This window comes from Eptesicus fuscus, chromosome 22 (genome assembly GCF_027574615.1).
Source record: "Eptesicus fuscus isolate TK198812 chromosome 22, DD_ASM_mEF_20220401, whole genome shotgun sequence".
NCBI classification, from domain to species: Eukaryota; Metazoa; Chordata; class Mammalia; order Chiroptera; family Vespertilionidae; genus Eptesicus; species Eptesicus fuscus.
The window spans coordinates 30,263,657-30,283,119 of record NC_072494.1 but is presented as its reverse complement, the minus strand read 5'-3'; the positions used below and the strand labels follow the sequence as shown (position 1 = coordinate 30,283,119).

At 35.3% G+C, this 19,463-nt stretch overlaps 1 protein-coding gene across 1 annotated transcript in view; it reads right to left on the bottom strand.

The window, feature by feature from the left end:
- The window catches only part of INTS7 (integrator complex subunit 7), a 48,620-nt gene extending 29,198 nt beyond the window's left edge, over nt 1-19,422 (bottom strand). The window contains exons 1-8 of the mRNA XM_008145989.3: nt 19,249-19,422; nt 13,158-13,287; nt 12,205-12,351; nt 10,180-10,317; nt 6,662-6,708; nt 4,473-4,672; nt 3,873-3,995; nt 661-778 (exon numbers count right to left, since the gene is read on the bottom strand). Of these exons, the coding sequence (XP_008144211.1) occupies nt 661-778; nt 3,873-3,995; nt 4,473-4,672; nt 6,662-6,708; nt 10,180-10,317; nt 12,205-12,351; nt 13,158-13,287; nt 19,249-19,342 (997 nt within the window). The 5' untranslated portion in view covers nt 19,343-19,422. The remainder of the gene's footprint in view (nt 1-660; nt 779-3,872; nt 3,996-4,472; nt 4,673-6,661; nt 6,709-10,179; nt 10,318-12,204; nt 12,352-13,157; nt 13,288-19,248) is intronic.
- Between the last annotated feature and the right edge of the window lie 41 nt (nt 19,423-19,463).

The following is a 19,463-nucleotide window of genomic DNA, read 5'->3' as shown; positions in this document are numbered from 1 at the left end:
CATATGTAGTGAAACCATAAAAAGGAACAATGTACATTATAGTTCTTTGATTAATTCAATTCAAATTAATTGACTACAAAAGGAAGCAATAAAGATTCCACAAAATTTGCATTAAAACAAAACAACGAAACACTTTAGCCTAAAGTCTGTTAGGTAATTAAACTCCTCACTGGACATTAATAAAGGTGTTGTGGAGTTAATTCATCTTGAATTAGGCAACCAGGAAAGCATTACTGAACTGGGGTAAAGTTTTATTTTAATCATTTTCCAGAGTGATAACATACACCGAAAAGGTAGCATGACATTTGCTTTTAAAATTCACCATCACTTGGCCTTTGAAATGTTCTTAAATTCAAAGGGTACTTTTAGTCACAGACATACAAAAGCAAACCAGCTATTTTAAGCATCCTCAAAAATATTGTTGCACCCACATATAATTCAAAAAAGAACAAATATAGGAATACAATATCCTTGAGTTAAGATCAAGGATGAAAGATTACCAGAAGCAGTAGTTAAGAAATAATTTTCAAATAAATTACTACCATATAACAAAGCAGGAGACTGAAACCTTTCCCGATGCTAAAGCTTGATAAAGGAAACCACCTGAAACATCAACGTGAATAAAGGGATTAGCACACCATCCGTGTATCTTCTCCTTACCTGAAGCTATGCTGAAATAGTGCTTGACAGCAATGGTCCCTGAGAGTGTGGACAGGACAGACAACATCCCCAGTTTCAAGCTGTCATAAGGAGTCTGGAGGGCACATTCACAGAGGGCCTGAAACGCAGAAGAAAAGAAACACAAAACACAAGATGCTAGTTTCAATATGCTTTAAAACTGTCTACTCATTTTAAATTTTCTAGCTTTTAGAAAAATTATGTATGAATGTCTTTTTTCCATTATAAAAAACTTAAGTCAAACTGCCACAGCCAAGAGGAGCCTAAGGAGGCATGTTAACTAAATATAATGCATTATCTTGGGTGGGATCGTGGAACAGGAAAAGGACAAAAGGTAAAAATTAAAGAAACCTGAATAAAGTATGAAGCTTGGTTAATAATAATAATGTATCAATATTGGTAAATTCTAACAAATGTACCACATTAATATAAAATATCAATAACAGGGAAGTGGCTATGGGGTGTGTAGAAATCCTCTGTACTATTGTCTCCATTTTTCTGTAAATCCATACCTGTTCTAAAAAATAAAGACTATTTCTTAGAAAGTCATCATGTGTACTGTTTAGTCCTCACAAGCAGAACATCCACCATATTTTGTTTACCTAAGAGATATGAATAGCAGTTCATATATGTATGTATTTTTTAAAATAGTAGAGTGTGACATCCCATCTAGTTTATAAGTGAGTGAGCTCCCTATCCTCCTCCCATTTCAGGACATTTCCTCTACTCTCCTCTGCTCCTGACTCAGGTGGTCTGAAGTGTTACCAAAAACAATATGCTAGTTTTCCTTACAATGTTAGTGAGCTATAAACATACACTCAGCCTCATTCTGTATATTTATTATCAGAACTCTGACAAGACTGCACATGATATAAATGGTCAGATAACTAACTGCCTATTAAACTGAACTAATAGCCATTCTCTCACAAAGTTTCAGAAAGTGAATAAAACTTAAAGACTAGGGGAAAAGTTAAAAATAAAATTTCAGAAAAGTTAAACAATAAATGTAATATGTCCCAAATAAAAAAATTGACAAAATTGGGGAGGGGAGGTAGATTATCTGCTTCTAAAGATCCAGAAAAATTCTGACAAAGTATAATGAGAGGCCTAAAAAAAAAGCCCTATTAAATATTAAAATATATAATAAATCCATAGAAATCAAAAGTTTTTTTTTCCTACTCATGAACACAGAAATCAATTAAAGAGACCTTCCCAAAAACAGATTCAAATACACATTAGAATTTAATACACGATAATGGCATTTCAAATCAAAGGGACTATTCAATAAAAAGTTAAAGGAGAAATGGCCAGTCATCTCAGTAAATCAAACTAGATCCTTATTTATTTTTATGGCAAATTAAAAAAAAAAAAAAAAAAGAGCCCAGCTGGTGTGGCATAGTGATTGAGCATCAACCTATAAACCAGGAGGTCACAGTTCAATTCCTGGTCAGGGCACATGCCTGGGTTGTGAGCTCAATCCCCAGTGAGGTGTGCCTGCAGGAGGCAGCTGATCAATGATGCTCTCTTATTGATGTTTCTATCTCTCTCTCTCCCTTCCTCTCTTAAATCAAATATATTTTTAAAGTTAAAAACTACAAAAAGCACAGAGTTGACATGGGAAAATAAAAAATAAAAAGACAATTGATAAAACTGAAAAAAGTATATCATTTAAGATCAATTAAGGCCCGATAACCTCAATACATAAAAAGTTATTGGTAATAACTAGGCAAAAAATCCAATAGAAAAATCAGAACTTCATAGATATTAAACAAATCACTTTTAAATATAAGATGTTGAACCTCATTCATAATCTGAAAATGTAAATTAAAATAAGAGTTGCTTTTTACCGGCCAGATTGGCCAAGATTAAACTTAATGATACACAGCACTGAAAACTGTGTGGGGAAATAGGTATAGTTATACCCTATTGACAGAAGCATAAAATGGTGTAAACTTCATTGTGGGAATAAATCTCAAAAATGTAGATGTATGTATCATTAGACCTCCAAATTCTTCTTTTAGAAATATATGTTCACAAAGGTGATTTTTGTTTTTTGTTTTGTTTTTTTTTACAAACTAGTCAATGTAGCAACGTAAACAATAACAGTAAAAGTACTGGAAACTAATGTCCTCAGTGGGGAACTGGGAATACAACGGGAGCACCACACAGCTGGTAAAAGAATGCAGAACTACCTGCTTATATGAAAAGGTCCCCCACAGTGCAGTGTTAAGTGATAAGAGGTTCTGAACATGCATATTGTGTATTTTCATATGTATAGAAAAAAAATACACATCTTCGCATCTGGATGAAAAATTCAGTAAGAACACATAAGAAACTAGCAATGGTGATCACCCTGCAGAGGGGACTTGAGGGAAGACCTGGAACAGACTTATAGTTCACAATTAGCAAACAAATGACCATCTCAGTTTAGAGCAGAACTCCTTTAAAAACATGTCCATGCTCACTGTCTCCAATATCTTTCTTGTTTTTCTCCATTCTAATCAGTCTTTTACCCACAATGCTCCAATAAAATTGCTCTCGTAAAGGTCATTAATGACTTCCTATTGCTAAGTGCACACGTGAATTATCAGTCCTCATCTTGGAGAATATAGTGTGCAGTGTCTCACATGGATGATCACAGCCTTCTTCCTATAAGACAATCCTGTTTCTTATCAGGCTCCTTTGCTAGTTCTTTTTTTATCACTTCCTAAATCTCCTCAATCTATACCCTCTCCCAAAGTGACTCATCCAGTCTCATGCCTTTATATACCACCTATAAACTGATGTGTATTATGTGCCATTGAGTTGGCTCTGACTCCTACTGAGCCATGAATGAGTGATGCCCACCAAAATTCTTCTCCTAAACTGACTAAAGAAGACAAGAATACAATAAACAATTTAATTGGGCTTCTCAACTAGTCTTAGTGCTGCTTATGGAAAAATTAATAAGAAATTGAGAGGCAAGTCTAATTCACTAAAACAAACTTTAAATAACAGAAGTTTTATGTATTTACTCTGCCACTTATAAAATAACTTCTGTAAATTCAACAATGCTCTTAGGAATTTTTCATATTCAAACACTTAGAACGTGACAAAGATGATATAAAAAATGTAAAGCAAAACAATGTTTTTGATATTTTATTATTTTTCTATATAAATTATCAATGTTCAAAGTTATTAATGTTCAAACATACCTGAATGTTTTCCCTACTCCAAGTGTGTGGTGTTTTATTGGCAAGTAATTTCAGATCTTGAATAGCAAGTCTCTTTACTGCTTTCCTGGGGTCATTCTTCAAATACTGTAAGAGAAGCTGGATCTATAAAAGAAAGTCACTCAGTTAACAATACTGTCACTGAAACTATCTTTACGGATGCAATGGAGTTTAGCAAAACATTTAGACTTGAGACAGGACTCATTTCAAATTGCAGCTCTGTCATTTACCAGCTATGTGCCCATGTTTAGGCCTCTTTCTGTTTGTGTATAAAATGATACTATCATTTAACTTGTACAGTTCCAGCACAGCACCTGGCCTTTAACACTCAACCCTTTCTTTTCTTTATGCTCCATGCTCTGCCATGTACCCACCTCTACCTCATTTCCTCAAGAAATCCCCAAAATTAGAATTGTGAATATAGAGAAGGAAAAAATGAGCAAAAGGTAATTAAACAGATCTTTATTAGAGAAAGAGAATCTTAATAATATTAAAATTTATGGGTTACTTTTTTTTTAAAATCATATATTTAAATATGCAAGTTTAGTGAAGAAAAGACAGTTTAAAGAAAACTGAAATCACCTGCTTAGGAGTATCCACCAAAGATGAAGCTGCCAGCAGAGTAAAAGTGTGCAGAGAAACAATCACCATTTTGGTGGAAGGGTAGGATGTGACTAGCTGCTGTAGAAGCTGACGAGCGCTGGAGGCCAGGATGGCATCATGGTGCATGTGCTGCAGGATTGGGATCAACTTCAGCTTCAGGTCGACCGGTGTGGCTAAGCCTAGATGCGAAAAGGATTCTTAAGATTTCTGACCATCATCCTTGATAATAGTTCACATTTAAAAGGTCTGCATCAATTGGCACAATATCCATTTAAAAATAAATAGTATACTAATATTATGTTTATAACATTAAAGATAACTGTGAGAGATAATCCATCAGTGCAATAGTTTTGTCCAAAAGTATTTATCTTAACATTAATTTTTCAGTGACTATAAAACTACATCCAATAGAAAATGCCTTTAAAAGGCACAGTGGAAAGCAGTCTTTTTGCTGCCTATTTCTTCTCATAGCATACTAAAAAGCATCTATATACACACATACACATACTCACTCAATGGCTAAAATGTTATGATTTTATAATTTTAAAAATGGTTTCTTTCAACACTAACTCAAGATCAAGATGTGAAGAGACTGCATGGAATGGTTGTGAAGTTCTCTGAACTTTGTGTAGCAATGCCTTTCTTTACTGCATACTCAGCTGGAACTCTATGAAGATGAACTCCAATGTATCTTTTTCTGTCAACAATAGAGCTAAACAAACAAACAAACAATATTTTCTTCAACAGTATGGCTTTGCGGTGATAGAGAACAAAAATTGTCAATCACCATGTGCTGTATATATTTAAGAATCTAATTTATACTCTGCAAATCATTCGCTTTCCCATTGTAAAATAAATGTTTAGTGTCAACATATGATAGCATTTAAACTTTCAACGGTGGTTCACATCAACAAACTCCCTTGCTATTTGGCCTCTATTTGGGTTTGGCCAAAGCACAGAATCCCAGGAGATGGGAGGGAGAAGAATGAAGTCTGAGTATTTATTCCCTGGTTCCCTTTCTGCAGGGCCACATCATGTTCACCGAAGATCAGTTTTTCAAAGTGGCCCTATTGACATGACTCCAGGTTTCTGGTAACCACTCCCTCCCCTGCATCCTAAAGGGGTGAGGACTACATTACCACATACAGTTTACCCTGCCCATATGTTTGTAAATGGTTCCTTCATTAAACACTCCTTGTATTATCTTAATTTAAGTGTAACATCTGTTTCTTGCTGAGATCTTGTCAGATACAGCAGAATTCAATAAAAATCTGCTCAATAAATGAGTGATGCTTCCTTCTAGAGATAGCCCTTTCTGCAGGAAAGTCCTTTTAGGATGGTGAGAGAAAAGACAAAGGAATAAAGGGGAACAGGACAAAACTCAACCACTGTATCTTGGCCTTCACTTAAGTGACTTTATTTCCTTTTCTGTAAAACAGCATTAACTACCAATATCTGCCAAGTTGCACAATTCAAAAGAATGTCATTTAGTAAAAGTCAAAGGATGTAGTGTTCTCTAAAGTTGTTCAATGCTGTAGCCTGAGCTCCCTTTTAAATGGGGTTAGTCCACATGAACCATAGCATGGAAGATGACATTAGAAATCTTGGCCATTGTAGACTATGGTAAGGAATTTGCATTGTAGTTGTAACTGAAGATAGTGGAGGGATATCAGTACAGTGACGAGAGAACCCCAGAGCTTCTAATGAATGGTACTGCCATCCCCCAAATCAAAATGTTTTTTCCCTAAATATCTGCATTTCTCACTCAAATAACACTTCATCAGAGGCCTTCCATGATCAACATATATAAAATAGTAAAGTTCCCCCTTTCACCCTACCATCTACTCTAGGGATTCACTATCCACCTTACTTTTTCCTGGTAGTACTGAATATGTCGTATTTTTATTTGTCTATTGCCACCCCTCCTCCTTCCACCACTAGAATGCAGATTTATGTGAGGGCATGGACTTTGTTTTATTCACTATGGTATCCTAAGCACCTAGAACAGTTCTGGCATTTAGAAGATACTTAATAAGTATTATTTGAATGAATAAATGAATAATTAGTGACTAGCACATAATAAGTACTTAATAAATGTTAGCAGCTATTTTTAATATACTAGTAAATCCCCTTAAGTCACTTCATAATACTAAATAAAACACACATACCTTGAATCATTTCACTGATTTTGTTACAGATTCCCACAGCAAAATCCCTTTGGAAAGAGAGAACAGGAAAAAATTTAAAACCAAATAATTAAGCTTTTCTAAGGACTTAAAAGAAACACAACGCAATCAACACTGGAGAAATGCCAATAACGTACTCCAAAATTTAACTAATATTCCAAATGTCAGGTGCTGGGGATGGGGTAAGAAATGCAACTGAAACCAAAACTCCAACCGGCAAATGGGGTCAGGCCAACACTGTTCTCACTTGGTATTCGAGGAAAGATGCTCTGATTTACGAGTGCTGTTGCAATTTGCATCACTGAGTGATACTGTCGGAAAGATTCAAGGTCACTATCTCAGTCTATTATGTTTTAGGATATATTTTAAATTAAGACAAGCTCTTAATACATAAGCTGATTACATAAGCAATAAAAGCTATTTCTAATATTCTGAATTTTAGAAAAACAAATAGAAATACCTTAGGAAATATGAATAGGCTCCTACTATAAAAGCCAAACTAACGTTAGCCATGTGTTTTTAGCTTTACATATGTGTTAAGTATTTTACAGGGTGCTGCTTTTGATTCTATATAATAGAAATATCACAGAATGTTGCAAAAGTATTAATAAAATGAATATAAGATAAAATATAATATGTAAAGAAACATGATAGAGTAATAGGATCAAACCTGGCTTATTTAGCCATAATAAATGATACATAAGACATAAACTACTTCTCCTCTAAACTAATTCAATGGATGTCTAAATAAAATATTTCCTGCTATTAAGATATGATTTGTTATTTTTAATTTCATTCTCACAAGTGAACAGTTGAGTTTTCCAGAGGCTACATAATATATGACATCATCTATTGACAACTAATGGACTGCATGATTGTACATTCATTTGTTTTCTAGAATTTTCTCTGGTAGTTTAGTGTATAATTGTGTTTTCTGAAATTAATTCAGTTTGTTCTCAATTATTCTATTGTGCTCTTACACTCTTTAACTACATGCATTATCTCTGTAACCTTATCATCATTCAGTACATCATAATTCTGAAATCTTGAAGTTTTCCTTATGTCTATGCAGAAATATATCAAGAATTATACTTTGTTGTGCTTTGCAGTAAAATTTTGAAAGGTTTTTCTAAAATTGCTTTTGTCAATAAAAAAATATTTTTTAAAAATAAAATTGCTTTTGTTTTAGAATTTAGAATATTTAATTCTAAAATAAAATTCATTTGCAAATTATTTTTCTTTTAAATACTTAAGAGTGAGTTGACTTGAGAGATTAGAAGACATTTTCTCAACTGAGTGCAATTAAGTTCACCACAGTCGCCAGTAGAGGGCACTTCTCTCATTGACAATGCTCCCCTAGCCCCTGAAGGCAACTGGGCTTGCATGCAACTCCTATTTTATGATTTGGACTAGCTCTTTAAAAGTATAAAATCTTAACCTTTGTGAGAACAAGTCAGATGTGGTTATGGTAGTAGACAGGGGAGAATAGAATTAAATTCTCAAGGTCTTATTTGGCCAGTTACTCTTATTTATTTAAGATGCAAAATTGGTAAATTAAAATACTAAGATAAAAATACATCAGTATTAGTTGAGATATCTGATCTTCCGCCAGGTCATCTTTCTCTGGAGAAAGAGATAAACTATAATCTCAAAAAGATACATTTTGCTTATTTCACATACATTTAGATAGGTCCTTTAGGCTTTCTATTGAACTAATTTGGTATTTTTAGTATTACAAATTACAAGTGTATACCGAAGCCTGGTATGTTAAAAACTGCTTCTACATAACTGTTAATTTAAATGTTTATTGGTCATCAATTCTTTAAATGAAGAATCTTGCTGTTTCTATGTTACTTAGTCTTAATCATTTCACAACATAGATCAGAAATTCCACAGCTGATAAAATTACCTTCTGATAACAGAAGAAAAAAAGTGAATAAAAAATGATTCTCATAAATAAAATCTAATCCCTAAGTGATAAACTTATCATTTAGAAACTGCATTTAAAAAACTACTTTTGGAGTCACTGGAAGTATGTATTTAATCTAACATTATAACGTACTGAGACCTTGATAGTGCTAATCAGGTGTGAACAACTCACTAGATAATACCTCCAATCATAAAAGCAATTTTTAAAAAGCTCTCCATATCAATGATTTTCTCAATAATAAAAACATTTGCCAATTTTCAAAAGCACCAATAGGAACTGTATTTATTCAGTTATTTCTCTTCTTCCATTACTGCCATTTCTACTAATTTACAGCAGTAAATTAAAAATTCTATGCTTTCTATTCTCTACCCTCCTTTTCCGATGAGTAATCTTGAACTTCTTAAGGTTTGAAAAAGCAGCTGAAGAGAATATGCACATACTTAAAAGCTGAAGAAAGAAAATTGATTATTTCAGTTACCCAAATGTAGCACAAGCTCTTAATGGAAATGCTAATTTTTATTTTAAAATATAACATTTATTATTCACTTGATTATAAAACCAAAACTTGCTCATGGCAAGATAGAGAAATTTATAAAAAGGAAAATAAAAATGTAGATACAATCTTACCAACCCAGAGACAACATTTTGATATATATCCTTCTAGCTTTTTTCTATTCCATATGTACGTTGTGTTTTATTAAATAAATTTGATATCACATAAGTTATTATATAATCTGTTTCTAAATACATTTCTAAAATACAGTTGTTAAAAGCTGATGTACTATTCCACCTGTACAACCATATTTACCAAACACACTGGTTGGAATTTAGGTTGCTACTAGCATTTTTTTTGTTATTATAACACTACAGCTAGTATCCTTGCAAATAAATATCAATACACATTGCTGATTTCTTAGGATTAGTTCTAAGTGGATTTTCTAGGTCAAAGGGATATTTGGCAAAATACTTATTATCAAATGCCCTCCAGAAAGCAATGCTACTTTTATCAGTCACTAGAGGGGATAATAAACTTTTTGCAGAGAGTAAGTTAACAAGTCAAACACAGTAATAAAACCATGATCAACATTTCACCCCCCCCCCACCCACACACACAAAAAAAATGTTCTGTAAGAACACGACTTCCCAAATAGGTGAAAATTGGTTTCAACTCAAGTTACTACTGTCTTTGTCAAATCGTGTACAGCTCTAATGCCATGATTTGAGAAGACAGTAAGAAAGCAGCAATTTCATATTAGGGCTGTATGTGTCTAGGGGAGGCTCCTCAAGAAACAAAGCTCTGCTCCCCAATGAAGCCTTCCTCAACTACTGTGCTGATCCCGTCCTTCTGGAAACTCTGATTTCATTTATAGGTAATGCCAACATTTGTACTTAACTCTTCTGTTCTATGTATTTAAGTTTTGCTTCCCCAGTGTGATCTAAACCCATTTGGAAAACACCCCTGCCATTTACATTTTTCTGTATTGCTCAATATTTATTGATATTGCTGAGTTATTCCTTCAAAACCTCTTTTTGGGAATCCAAATGATTCGTTTGAAAGGCCTATGCTTACTTTGACTGTGCAGAAAAGTTGGCAGCAGCAAAAACAGCAGCTTCAACTTCTACATTATCATGTGAATCCAGACTCTGACGAATACTATGGTGAGCATTCTTCCTCTCAGGAATTATTGATGCCAGACTCCCCAACATCCTACAGAAACAGAGAAACCAGAAAAAATGCAAAAACAATACACTCAAGGTCAGAAGCAAGGCAAAGCTAGATTATCAAAACTAAAGTTTGTAGGTAATTCCATCATCCCAGGTTAATAAAGCATTAACTTTAGGAAACAAGCAGTGACTGACATTCTAACCACTTTTCCATATTTCAGTATGTCAGAAAAATTAAATGGATTATCTAATACAAGCAAAATTTTAAAAAATCATCCTGAAGTACATCCCAGGTATCAAACACAGCCCAGCAAAGAAATTTTTGAATTATTAAAGCATTAAAATATCAATTTTCCAATGTTGCATAGAGAAGTCCAATTTAGCTAAGCATTATGAGTTTAACATTTTTGATATTAAGTATAGCCAAAAAGTAAAAAAAGTAAGACTTTCCAGTCCTTTTTTCCACATCAATAAATATTAGTACCATGATTTTCAAATTCATCCTCAAAATCAAAAGAACAGATGCAGAGAATGAATGCCCCCTGATAGTCATATCAGGAACTGCAAGGGTGAGGAACATAAAATTTGAAAAAACACAGTCCACTCTATAATAAAATTATAAATTCAGAAAAGGAAAATAAATCTATTATTTGTAACATAAACTACAGAAAGTAAAGCTTGAAAAATCTTTTCAGCAGAAAGGCATGAATTTTAATAATAAACAAAATAAACAAAACAGAGTTCCTACAATGATAACCTTCCTCAAAATCAATGTCCTAAGTTATCTTGCTACCTGACATATCATCTCATATTATCGACTGGACACAAGTAGTAATATCTTAGATACAAGATATTAAAATGGACTAAATAGGTAATTTAATTTCAATTAGAAAAAAGGTTCTGAAATTAATTTTTTTCAAAATGTATAAATAAAAAGTAACTATTAATCTAATATTTTATACAAGAAAAAATTAAAGTAGGCTAATATTGACATATCTTGATTAGCAGTTTGTTACTATGTAATATAAAAGGGCAAAAAATGCATAATCCCATGATACTACTTTCTGAAATATTTCTGGTAATATTATAAATAATTTGTAGCACTACATTTCAAATGCAATGAGTATCTCCCAGCATCTTCCACCATTTGTTGTTGTAATTTATAAGTCTAAAGTAATGGGCAAAAAAGAAAACATCTTTAAAATATGAATGACAAAAGCACTTAATTATGAATAAGAGGGAATAACCAGTTCCAGGTGTGAAAATATGGAAACACAGGGAAGAAGTGATATCCTAGACTTCATGGTTAAAAAGAGCAAGTCAGAAATGAACCCTGTAATAGAAAAGTGAATTTCTTAAAAAATCCCATAATTATACAAGTGATTCCATAGACAGCAGAGCTAAAAAGAGAACATGGTTCAAGCTGGATATAAGGCTTATAAATATTTTTTAAATTCTAAAAAAAATTTTTTTAGTGCCAAGAAACAAAAGGCTGTTGAAACTTCAGTGGTTATATCTGGCATTCTCCAAGGAGTTAAAATACAAATTACTGCATGCACAAATGAGTACATAACTAAGGATGAATAAAGAAAACTAACACAAAACAGTAAGAAGAAGGTCAGTAAGTTCAAAATAAGCTGAAGCTAAGCTACATTCAGATCCTAGTTATTTGACCAGAACATTTACCTACAGAAAGGAATGTTTTAAAAATAAGTTAGGTGACAATATACAAGCAAAACAGTATCATAGATGATAAACAAAAGTATTTACAAATAGGTACAGTTATCGTATTTTTGCATTGAGTCTCAGTTGAAAAAACAAAAATAAATTTTTAATAATCAAAATGAAAAAGTAAGTATATTGCCTTTTCTGGTTATGTAATTACAACTCAAACAATCTTGTGGTGAATCATTATAGCAATGCAGTATACCGGAGTGTGATGGCTCTTGCTACAGGATCATTACTATGAATCACAGAGAAAATTCTCTTCACAAATTCATCCACATTTAGAATCTTCTCCAAATGCTTCTCACTTTGTTGAGTAACTTTAAGAACACAGAGTCTCAGGAAATTGTTTCTACGAAAAACCAGGGATAAAATAAATTAGGCCACTTTAGGAAAGTTAAGATTTGATTAGGAATCAAAATTACACTATTAATATAAAATTGTAGCAACAGGCAAATGTTTTCCAATCTTATTATTTGTGTCCTCGTTAAGAGTTAAAATTTAAAGTACTTCAGGTGGGCATTCAGCATAAGCAGTTAGCAATGCCTGCAGTCCTGCTGCCAGACACCAAAATGGCAGTGACACAAGGAGAAGCCCTGAAGCAGAACTGAATCTCATCATATTATAAACGAGGCCAACAAGTCAGATGGCCTTCCTCCCCTCTAGAGTTAATTCTACAACATCTTTTCCCCTTCAAGTCTGATTTGGTGTGTGTATAAGCACACAAGAGCTTGGAGAATGGGAGAAAGACCGGTGGGGGAAAAAAAACAAATGGGTTTTTTAGTCAGTGCTTACATGCTTCAGGCACTTTGCAATAACATGTTATCTCACGTTATAAAATAAGCTATTAAATACAAAACTGCTCAAAATAATCAGTACAAAGCTACAGGTATTTCCAAAACATATACTAATATATCAAGGTTGCCTTGACTTGATTTATCCTATTACACAAAGAAATAAGTACTCTCTAATTTATACTCTTCATTTTTGCTTAAAACACCACTAAATCTCCCACTAAAAGGTATTAGATACTCTGTGTCCATTAAAATGGTAACCAACCATATGGAAGTTCTAAAAGTCAAAAAGAATAAAGACCACAATATAAAACAGAGATATGAACAAAGTGCTTTAGGACACCAAGGCTTTCAAAAGACTTACCCAACTCTGAAAACATCAGCTAACTTCAGGAATGCAGAATTGATGAGAATAGGGAATGGATACTTTTGAAAGAGCCTGGGAAAGCGAACAACTGCTTCACATTGTTCACCAAGTTTGCCAGATCTTAGACCTATGAAAAACATAAAGAGAACAGCTTACACTCATGTGGCTACAATAAGGCAAAGACAGCAAATACTCATACAATATTACCCAGTAAAGTTATATATGTAGTAAAATAACAATAAATTATTAACAACTAGAGGCCCACTGCATGAAGATTCGTGCAAGAATGAGCCTTCCTTCCTCTGGCTGCCGGCACCCCCTTCGCTCCGGCCTGGAGCTGCCTTTCTGCCTTCCCACACTGCCCAGAGGCCCGGAGCTGCTGGGGCAGTGGGGAACACCTGCGTACCACCCTGCCCCCGGCCACTCAGCACCTGAGTATGCAAATTAACCCACCATCTTTGTTGGGTTAATTTGCATACTCACTCCTGATTGGCGGGTGGGTGTCGCAAAGGTACAGTCAATTTGCATCTTTCTCTTCTTTTTAGTGTAGATTAGGTAAAGTACAACTGTAATTCATTGCCTTTTAAAAAATAAAAATGGTACATAAAATAGTAATTTGGCATATTATCACTTTGAGGTAAAAAAAAGAATGAAAAATAATTTTTAACAGGAAAATTTGATTATAAATGAGTTAAGAATATCTGGGGCCATAAAGTATATCTCATAAAATTTAAAAGGACTAAAATCATACCAAATATGTCCTCTGATCATAATAATTAAATCAGAAATCAATAAGAGATTTGATCCAATAGGACTGAGACTTTCCCTAAGTAATCGGAGGTGTGTGGCTATATCTCTATTAGCATCTTCACCAACCAATCAGAGCAGCCCTACTCTGACCAATCAGGGACAAGGGGCAGGTACTTCTCTCTATATAAGTCAGTCCTGTTCTGGCTTGGATAGCAGACTTTCCCTTTCCATTGGAAGCTGAACTGGTGGGCCACCTTGCCACCTTGCCTGAGGGCAACCTTAGCCATGATATTACACAAACATGCTGTCTCATAATTGAGCTGTAACACTATTGAGCTATTCCATGGCTGTGCTGTATTACTATTGAGCTGTTTGCACTGAATAAAGATTCCTTCTTCACCACACCCCAAATTGGAGATTCCTGTTGGTTCTGAATTGGCACCAATGATCATCAGTTGGTAAATGCTTATGTTAACAAAGAAAAAAGGTCCCAGCCCTAACAGGTTTGGCTCAGTTGATAGAGCATTGGCCTGGGCACTGAAGGGTCCCAGGTTCGATTCCGGTCAAGGGCATGCTTGGTTGTGGGCACATCCCCAGTAGGGCGTGTGCAGGAGGCAGCTGATCGATGTTTCTCTCTCATCGATGTTTCTAACTCTCTATCCCTCTCCCTTCCTCTCTGTAAAAAAATCAATAAAATTATTTTTTTTTTAAAAAGAAAGGTCCCAAATCAATGATCTAATAAAGGTGCCAAGATAATTCAATGTGCAAAGGATAATATTTTTTAACAAATAGTTCTGGAACAACTGGATATCAATAAGCAAAAGAAACTCAATCCTTAACTTGTACCATATAAAAAAATTAACTCAAAATGAACCATAGACCTAAATATAAGAGCTAAAATTATAAATAGCATAGAAGAAAATATAAGAGAAATCTTTATGGGCTTGGTTTAGGCAAAGAATTCTTAGAGAAAACACCAAGACACATCATAATTAACAAGGATTAAAGACAAAGAGAGAAACAAACACAGCAAGAGAAAGACAGTTAGTTACCTACGAGGGAGCTCCCATAAGACTGTCAGCTGATTTCTCAATAGAATCATTTCGGGCCAGAAGGGACTAGCAAGAAATATTCAAATAGATGAAATGCAAGGACTTACAATTTGAAGGAGAAATAAAGAGCTTCCCAAACATTAAAAGCTAAAAGAATCTTTTATGACCAAACCAGTATCACAAGGAATGTTAAAGGGCCTGCTTTAATTAGATGAAAAAGAAGAGGAAGGAAAAGAAAAAAAATCAGTGGAACACAGTTAAAAGAATCAAGTGGCAATAAATATGTACCTATCAATAATCACTTTAATCAAAAGACATAGGGTAGATGAATGGATAAGAAAGATCCATATATATGTGCTGTCTACAAGAGACTTGCCTCAGAATGAAAGATACAAATTAAAAGTAAAGGGATGGAAAAAAATACTTCATGCCAGCGGAAATGAAACAAAAACAAAAAAAAAACTGGGGTAGCAATACTTACATCTGACAAAATAGACTTTAAAACAAAGGCTACAGTAAGAGACAAAGGATACTACATAATGATAAAAGGAGCAATACAACAAGAGGATATAACTCTTGTAAACATGTATGCACCCAACATAGAAGCATCTAAATATGTAAAGCAATTTTGATGGCAACAAAGAGAGGGACTGATAGTAATACAGTCATAGTAGGGGATTTTCATAACCCATTAACATCAGTGGATAAATCTTCCAACAGAAAAATTAACAGGGAAATGGTGGCCTTAAATGACACACTAATTGATACCTTCAGAGATTCACCCTGAAGCAGAATACTACTATACATTTTTTTCAAGTGCATATGGAACATTTTCTTTTCTTTTTTTTTTTCATTTTTCTTTTTTTCCATTGATTTTTAGAGTGGAAGGGAGAGGGAAAGACAGAGAGAGAAACATCGAAGTGAGAGAGACACATTGATTGGTTGCCTCCCACACGCACCCCAACCAGGGCCTGAGATCAAGCCTGCAACTGACATATGTGCCCTTGACTGGAATCACATCAATCTTCTCTGACCATAATGGCATAAAACTAGAAATCAACCACAAGAAAAAAAACTGGAAAGCACACAAAGTCATGGAGGCTAAATAACATGTTACTAAATAGTGAAAGAGCCCTAGCTGGTTTGGTTCAGTGGATAGAGCATCGGCCTGAGGACTAAAGGGTCCCAGGTTCGATTCCGGCCAAGGGCACATGCCCAGGTTGCAGGCTCTATCCCCCCTGCAGTAGAGGATGTGCAGGAGGCAGCTGATCAATGATTCCCTCTCACCATTGATGTTTCTCTCCCTCTCCCTTCCTCTCTGAAATCTATAATAAAAAATAATAATAAAACAGTGAAAGGGTTAACAATGAGATCAAGGGAAAAATCAAAAGTTATCTTGAAACAAATTAAAATGAGAACATAACCACCCCAAATTTATGGAACATAGTGAAAGCAGTCCTAAGAGGGAAATTCATAGCATTTCAGGACACTGCTGGGAGAAATGAACATAATCACTTACCTAATATCTAAGACTGACACCTGGTTTACAATTAAGCACTCAATAGCCATCCATTTATTTCTTACAGATCTGAAAATACTTCTATTTCTACTTTTAGGAGGGAAAATTTACGTTATATTTGTATCTTACAACAATTGCAATTTTTAAAGAATTAAACAATTCTAGATTTCTCATTTCTTTAGAGCCCTATAACAATCTGTTTTACACCACTGTCCTACTATCATTATGGGATGAGCCCACCTGGACCAGAGTGGTAGTAGAAAATGTCTTTTTTAATATATACATATATTTTATTGATTTTTTTACAGAGAGGAAGGGAGAGGGATAGAGAGTTAGGAACATCAATGAGAGAGAAACATCGATCAGCTGCCTCCTGCACACCCCCTACTGGGGATGTGCCTGCAACTAAGGTACATGCCCTTGACTGGAATCGAACCTGGGACCCTTCAGTCTGCAGGCTGACGCTCTATCCACTGAGCCAAACTGATTAGGGCTGAAAATGTCTTTAGAATTGGTAAGAATATTATATATCTGGACCTGCAACTCTCCCTGGGGAATAAGCAAGGAATTATCAGAATGGGGAGGAAAAGATTATGTAGTTTTTATTTATTTTTTTAATAAGGAAACATTCATGTATAAAATCACAGAGGTAGAAGAAATAATTTGTAGGAAAAGTGGGCTTAGGAAACAAGGTATAGCGGTGAAGGAAGGTCCCTTGGAGCTTGGGAGTGAGAAAGCTAATAGCAACATGCCTGGGACAGGGATGGGGAAGGGGAAGGGAAAAGCATGCTTCCTGGAGGGAGAGCCAAGATTGTATGGTTTTTAAAAAACACTTAGTGTTACAACTTTATACTTCAGAAGGGGAAAGTCCTATAGCTTTGGAAAGAGAAGCAGAGCTCACATTATTTTCTTTTTTGTTGTTATTAATCCTCACCTGAGGATATTTTTTCCATTGATTTTCAGAGAGAGTGGAAGGGAGGGGGAGAGACAGAGAGAGAGAAACATCGATGTGAGACACATCAGCTAGGGCTCACATTATTTTTTGACTGGTGGGGATGCACTAAAGATTCTGGGACTCAACCAAAAGGATATTGAATTGAATTGGAGTGTTGTAACATTTTTTGTTGATCAAAAGGAGTTAAAGGCTTAAATGTCTGAGAAACTCTTTTTTAAAAGTCTGAGAAACTGCCCTAGCTGGTTTAGCTCAGTGGATAGAGCAGCCGGCGGACTGAAGGGCCCTGGGTTGGATTCCCATCAAGGGCACATACCTCAGTTGTAGGCTCAATCGGGGCATATGTAGGAGGCAACCAATTGATGTATCTCTCTCACATCATCAATGTTTCTCTCTGTCTCTCCCCTGCCCTTTCACTCTCTCTAAAGATCACTGGAAAAATATCCTTGGGTGAGGATTACCAACAACAACAAAAAATTTTTTAAAAGGCTGAGAAACTCTTATCTATCTAGACCAACCTACTAAAAATGTTTAGTTTAAAAAAGAAACATACACACACACACAAAAAGTCCTCCCAAAGTTAATAGAGTGTCCACGTCAGAGATCTGGGAAACGGTTCATAGTGGACTTAGATTCTTCTAACCTTTAGTCCAGTTCTGAATACACTATACATTGACTACAGTTAATTCAGAATTAACTGTGCCAGGCAGATGTGGGTCAGTTGACTTGCGAGTCAGGAGGTCACATTTAAGATTCCTGGTCAGGGCACATTCCTGGGTTGCGGGCTCAATCCCCTTGTGGGGCATTCAGGAGGCAAACAATCCATGATTCTCATCACTGATGTTTCCATCCCTTTCTCCCTCTCCCTCCCTCACTCTGAAATAAATAAACACACACACACATATATATAGCTATACATATATGTATAGCAGGTGACAAAATATTTTCCTCATTCAATAAAAATCCTTGAAGTACACTGAAACAAAGGTTTCATTTTAATACCCGAGTTCTATACTGACAAATATCTGGCTTTGTCTTCCATATTCATACCTAAGAAAGAAGACATATCCCTTTTTAGCACTTAATAAAGGCTTCTTTTGCATACCATTATATCACCCAGTATATTTTTGTTCCATAAATTCTATTTTATATCACTTAATGTTTACAACAATCTTGTCAGCTCAATGGTTCTGTACCCACTTTCCAGACAAAAAAAAAAAAAAAAAACGAGGTTCGGTGGTTAGGTAACTTGTCCATGATAATAAATTAGTGAAATTGCAATTCAACTCAATCTAACTTCAAAGCTCGTTCTACTACACCAAATGCCCACTCCCCGTCCTCGTAAGGAAATAGAACTCTAGGAACTGTCTGCAGAGAAGGAGCAGGGGATGGTTTTCGGATGGTCTCAGCTGTATTTAACCTGTCCAGTAACCTGCAAGTAACAGTTACAGAACTCAAATAAATCGCTATAAAGTCGGTGCACCATTATTATCCATTTTGGTGAAAACCTGTTCTCAATTGAACGTTCTGAAAAATAATTTTTCAATTAAAAAACAACAACACTGCTTGGAAAATCGGGGTACTGTGCCCCCAAGTGGTCAAAAACGGGCCCTCATCAGAGCTCGCTACTAGCTCGATTCGTGCAAGACCAATCCAGCAACGCGGCAATTTCCCTGCAATCTTCCAGATTCACCGAAAGCACAGGCGCCCGCCCCCGCGCCTAGGGAAGCTACGCGCATGCCCGAGGCTGTCACCGCCTGGTGGCGCCACTCCCCCCACGTCCATCACACCCGCTCAGCACGCTCTTTTGAATACCTTTGTCTAATTCCATAAGGGCAGAGTTAGCATCCAGCTCCTGTTCACCATAGCCGGCATCTGCCAAGAAAGACTTAGTTGAGTTTGACGCCATGGCCCCAATAGTTACTGGACTATCCTACTCAGAAATATTGCACACTCGGCCCCATCACCGCCATCTTCTTCCACCACCTTCTCGCGGATTTTTCCTCCGCGCTCTGTCCAGTTGTGGTACG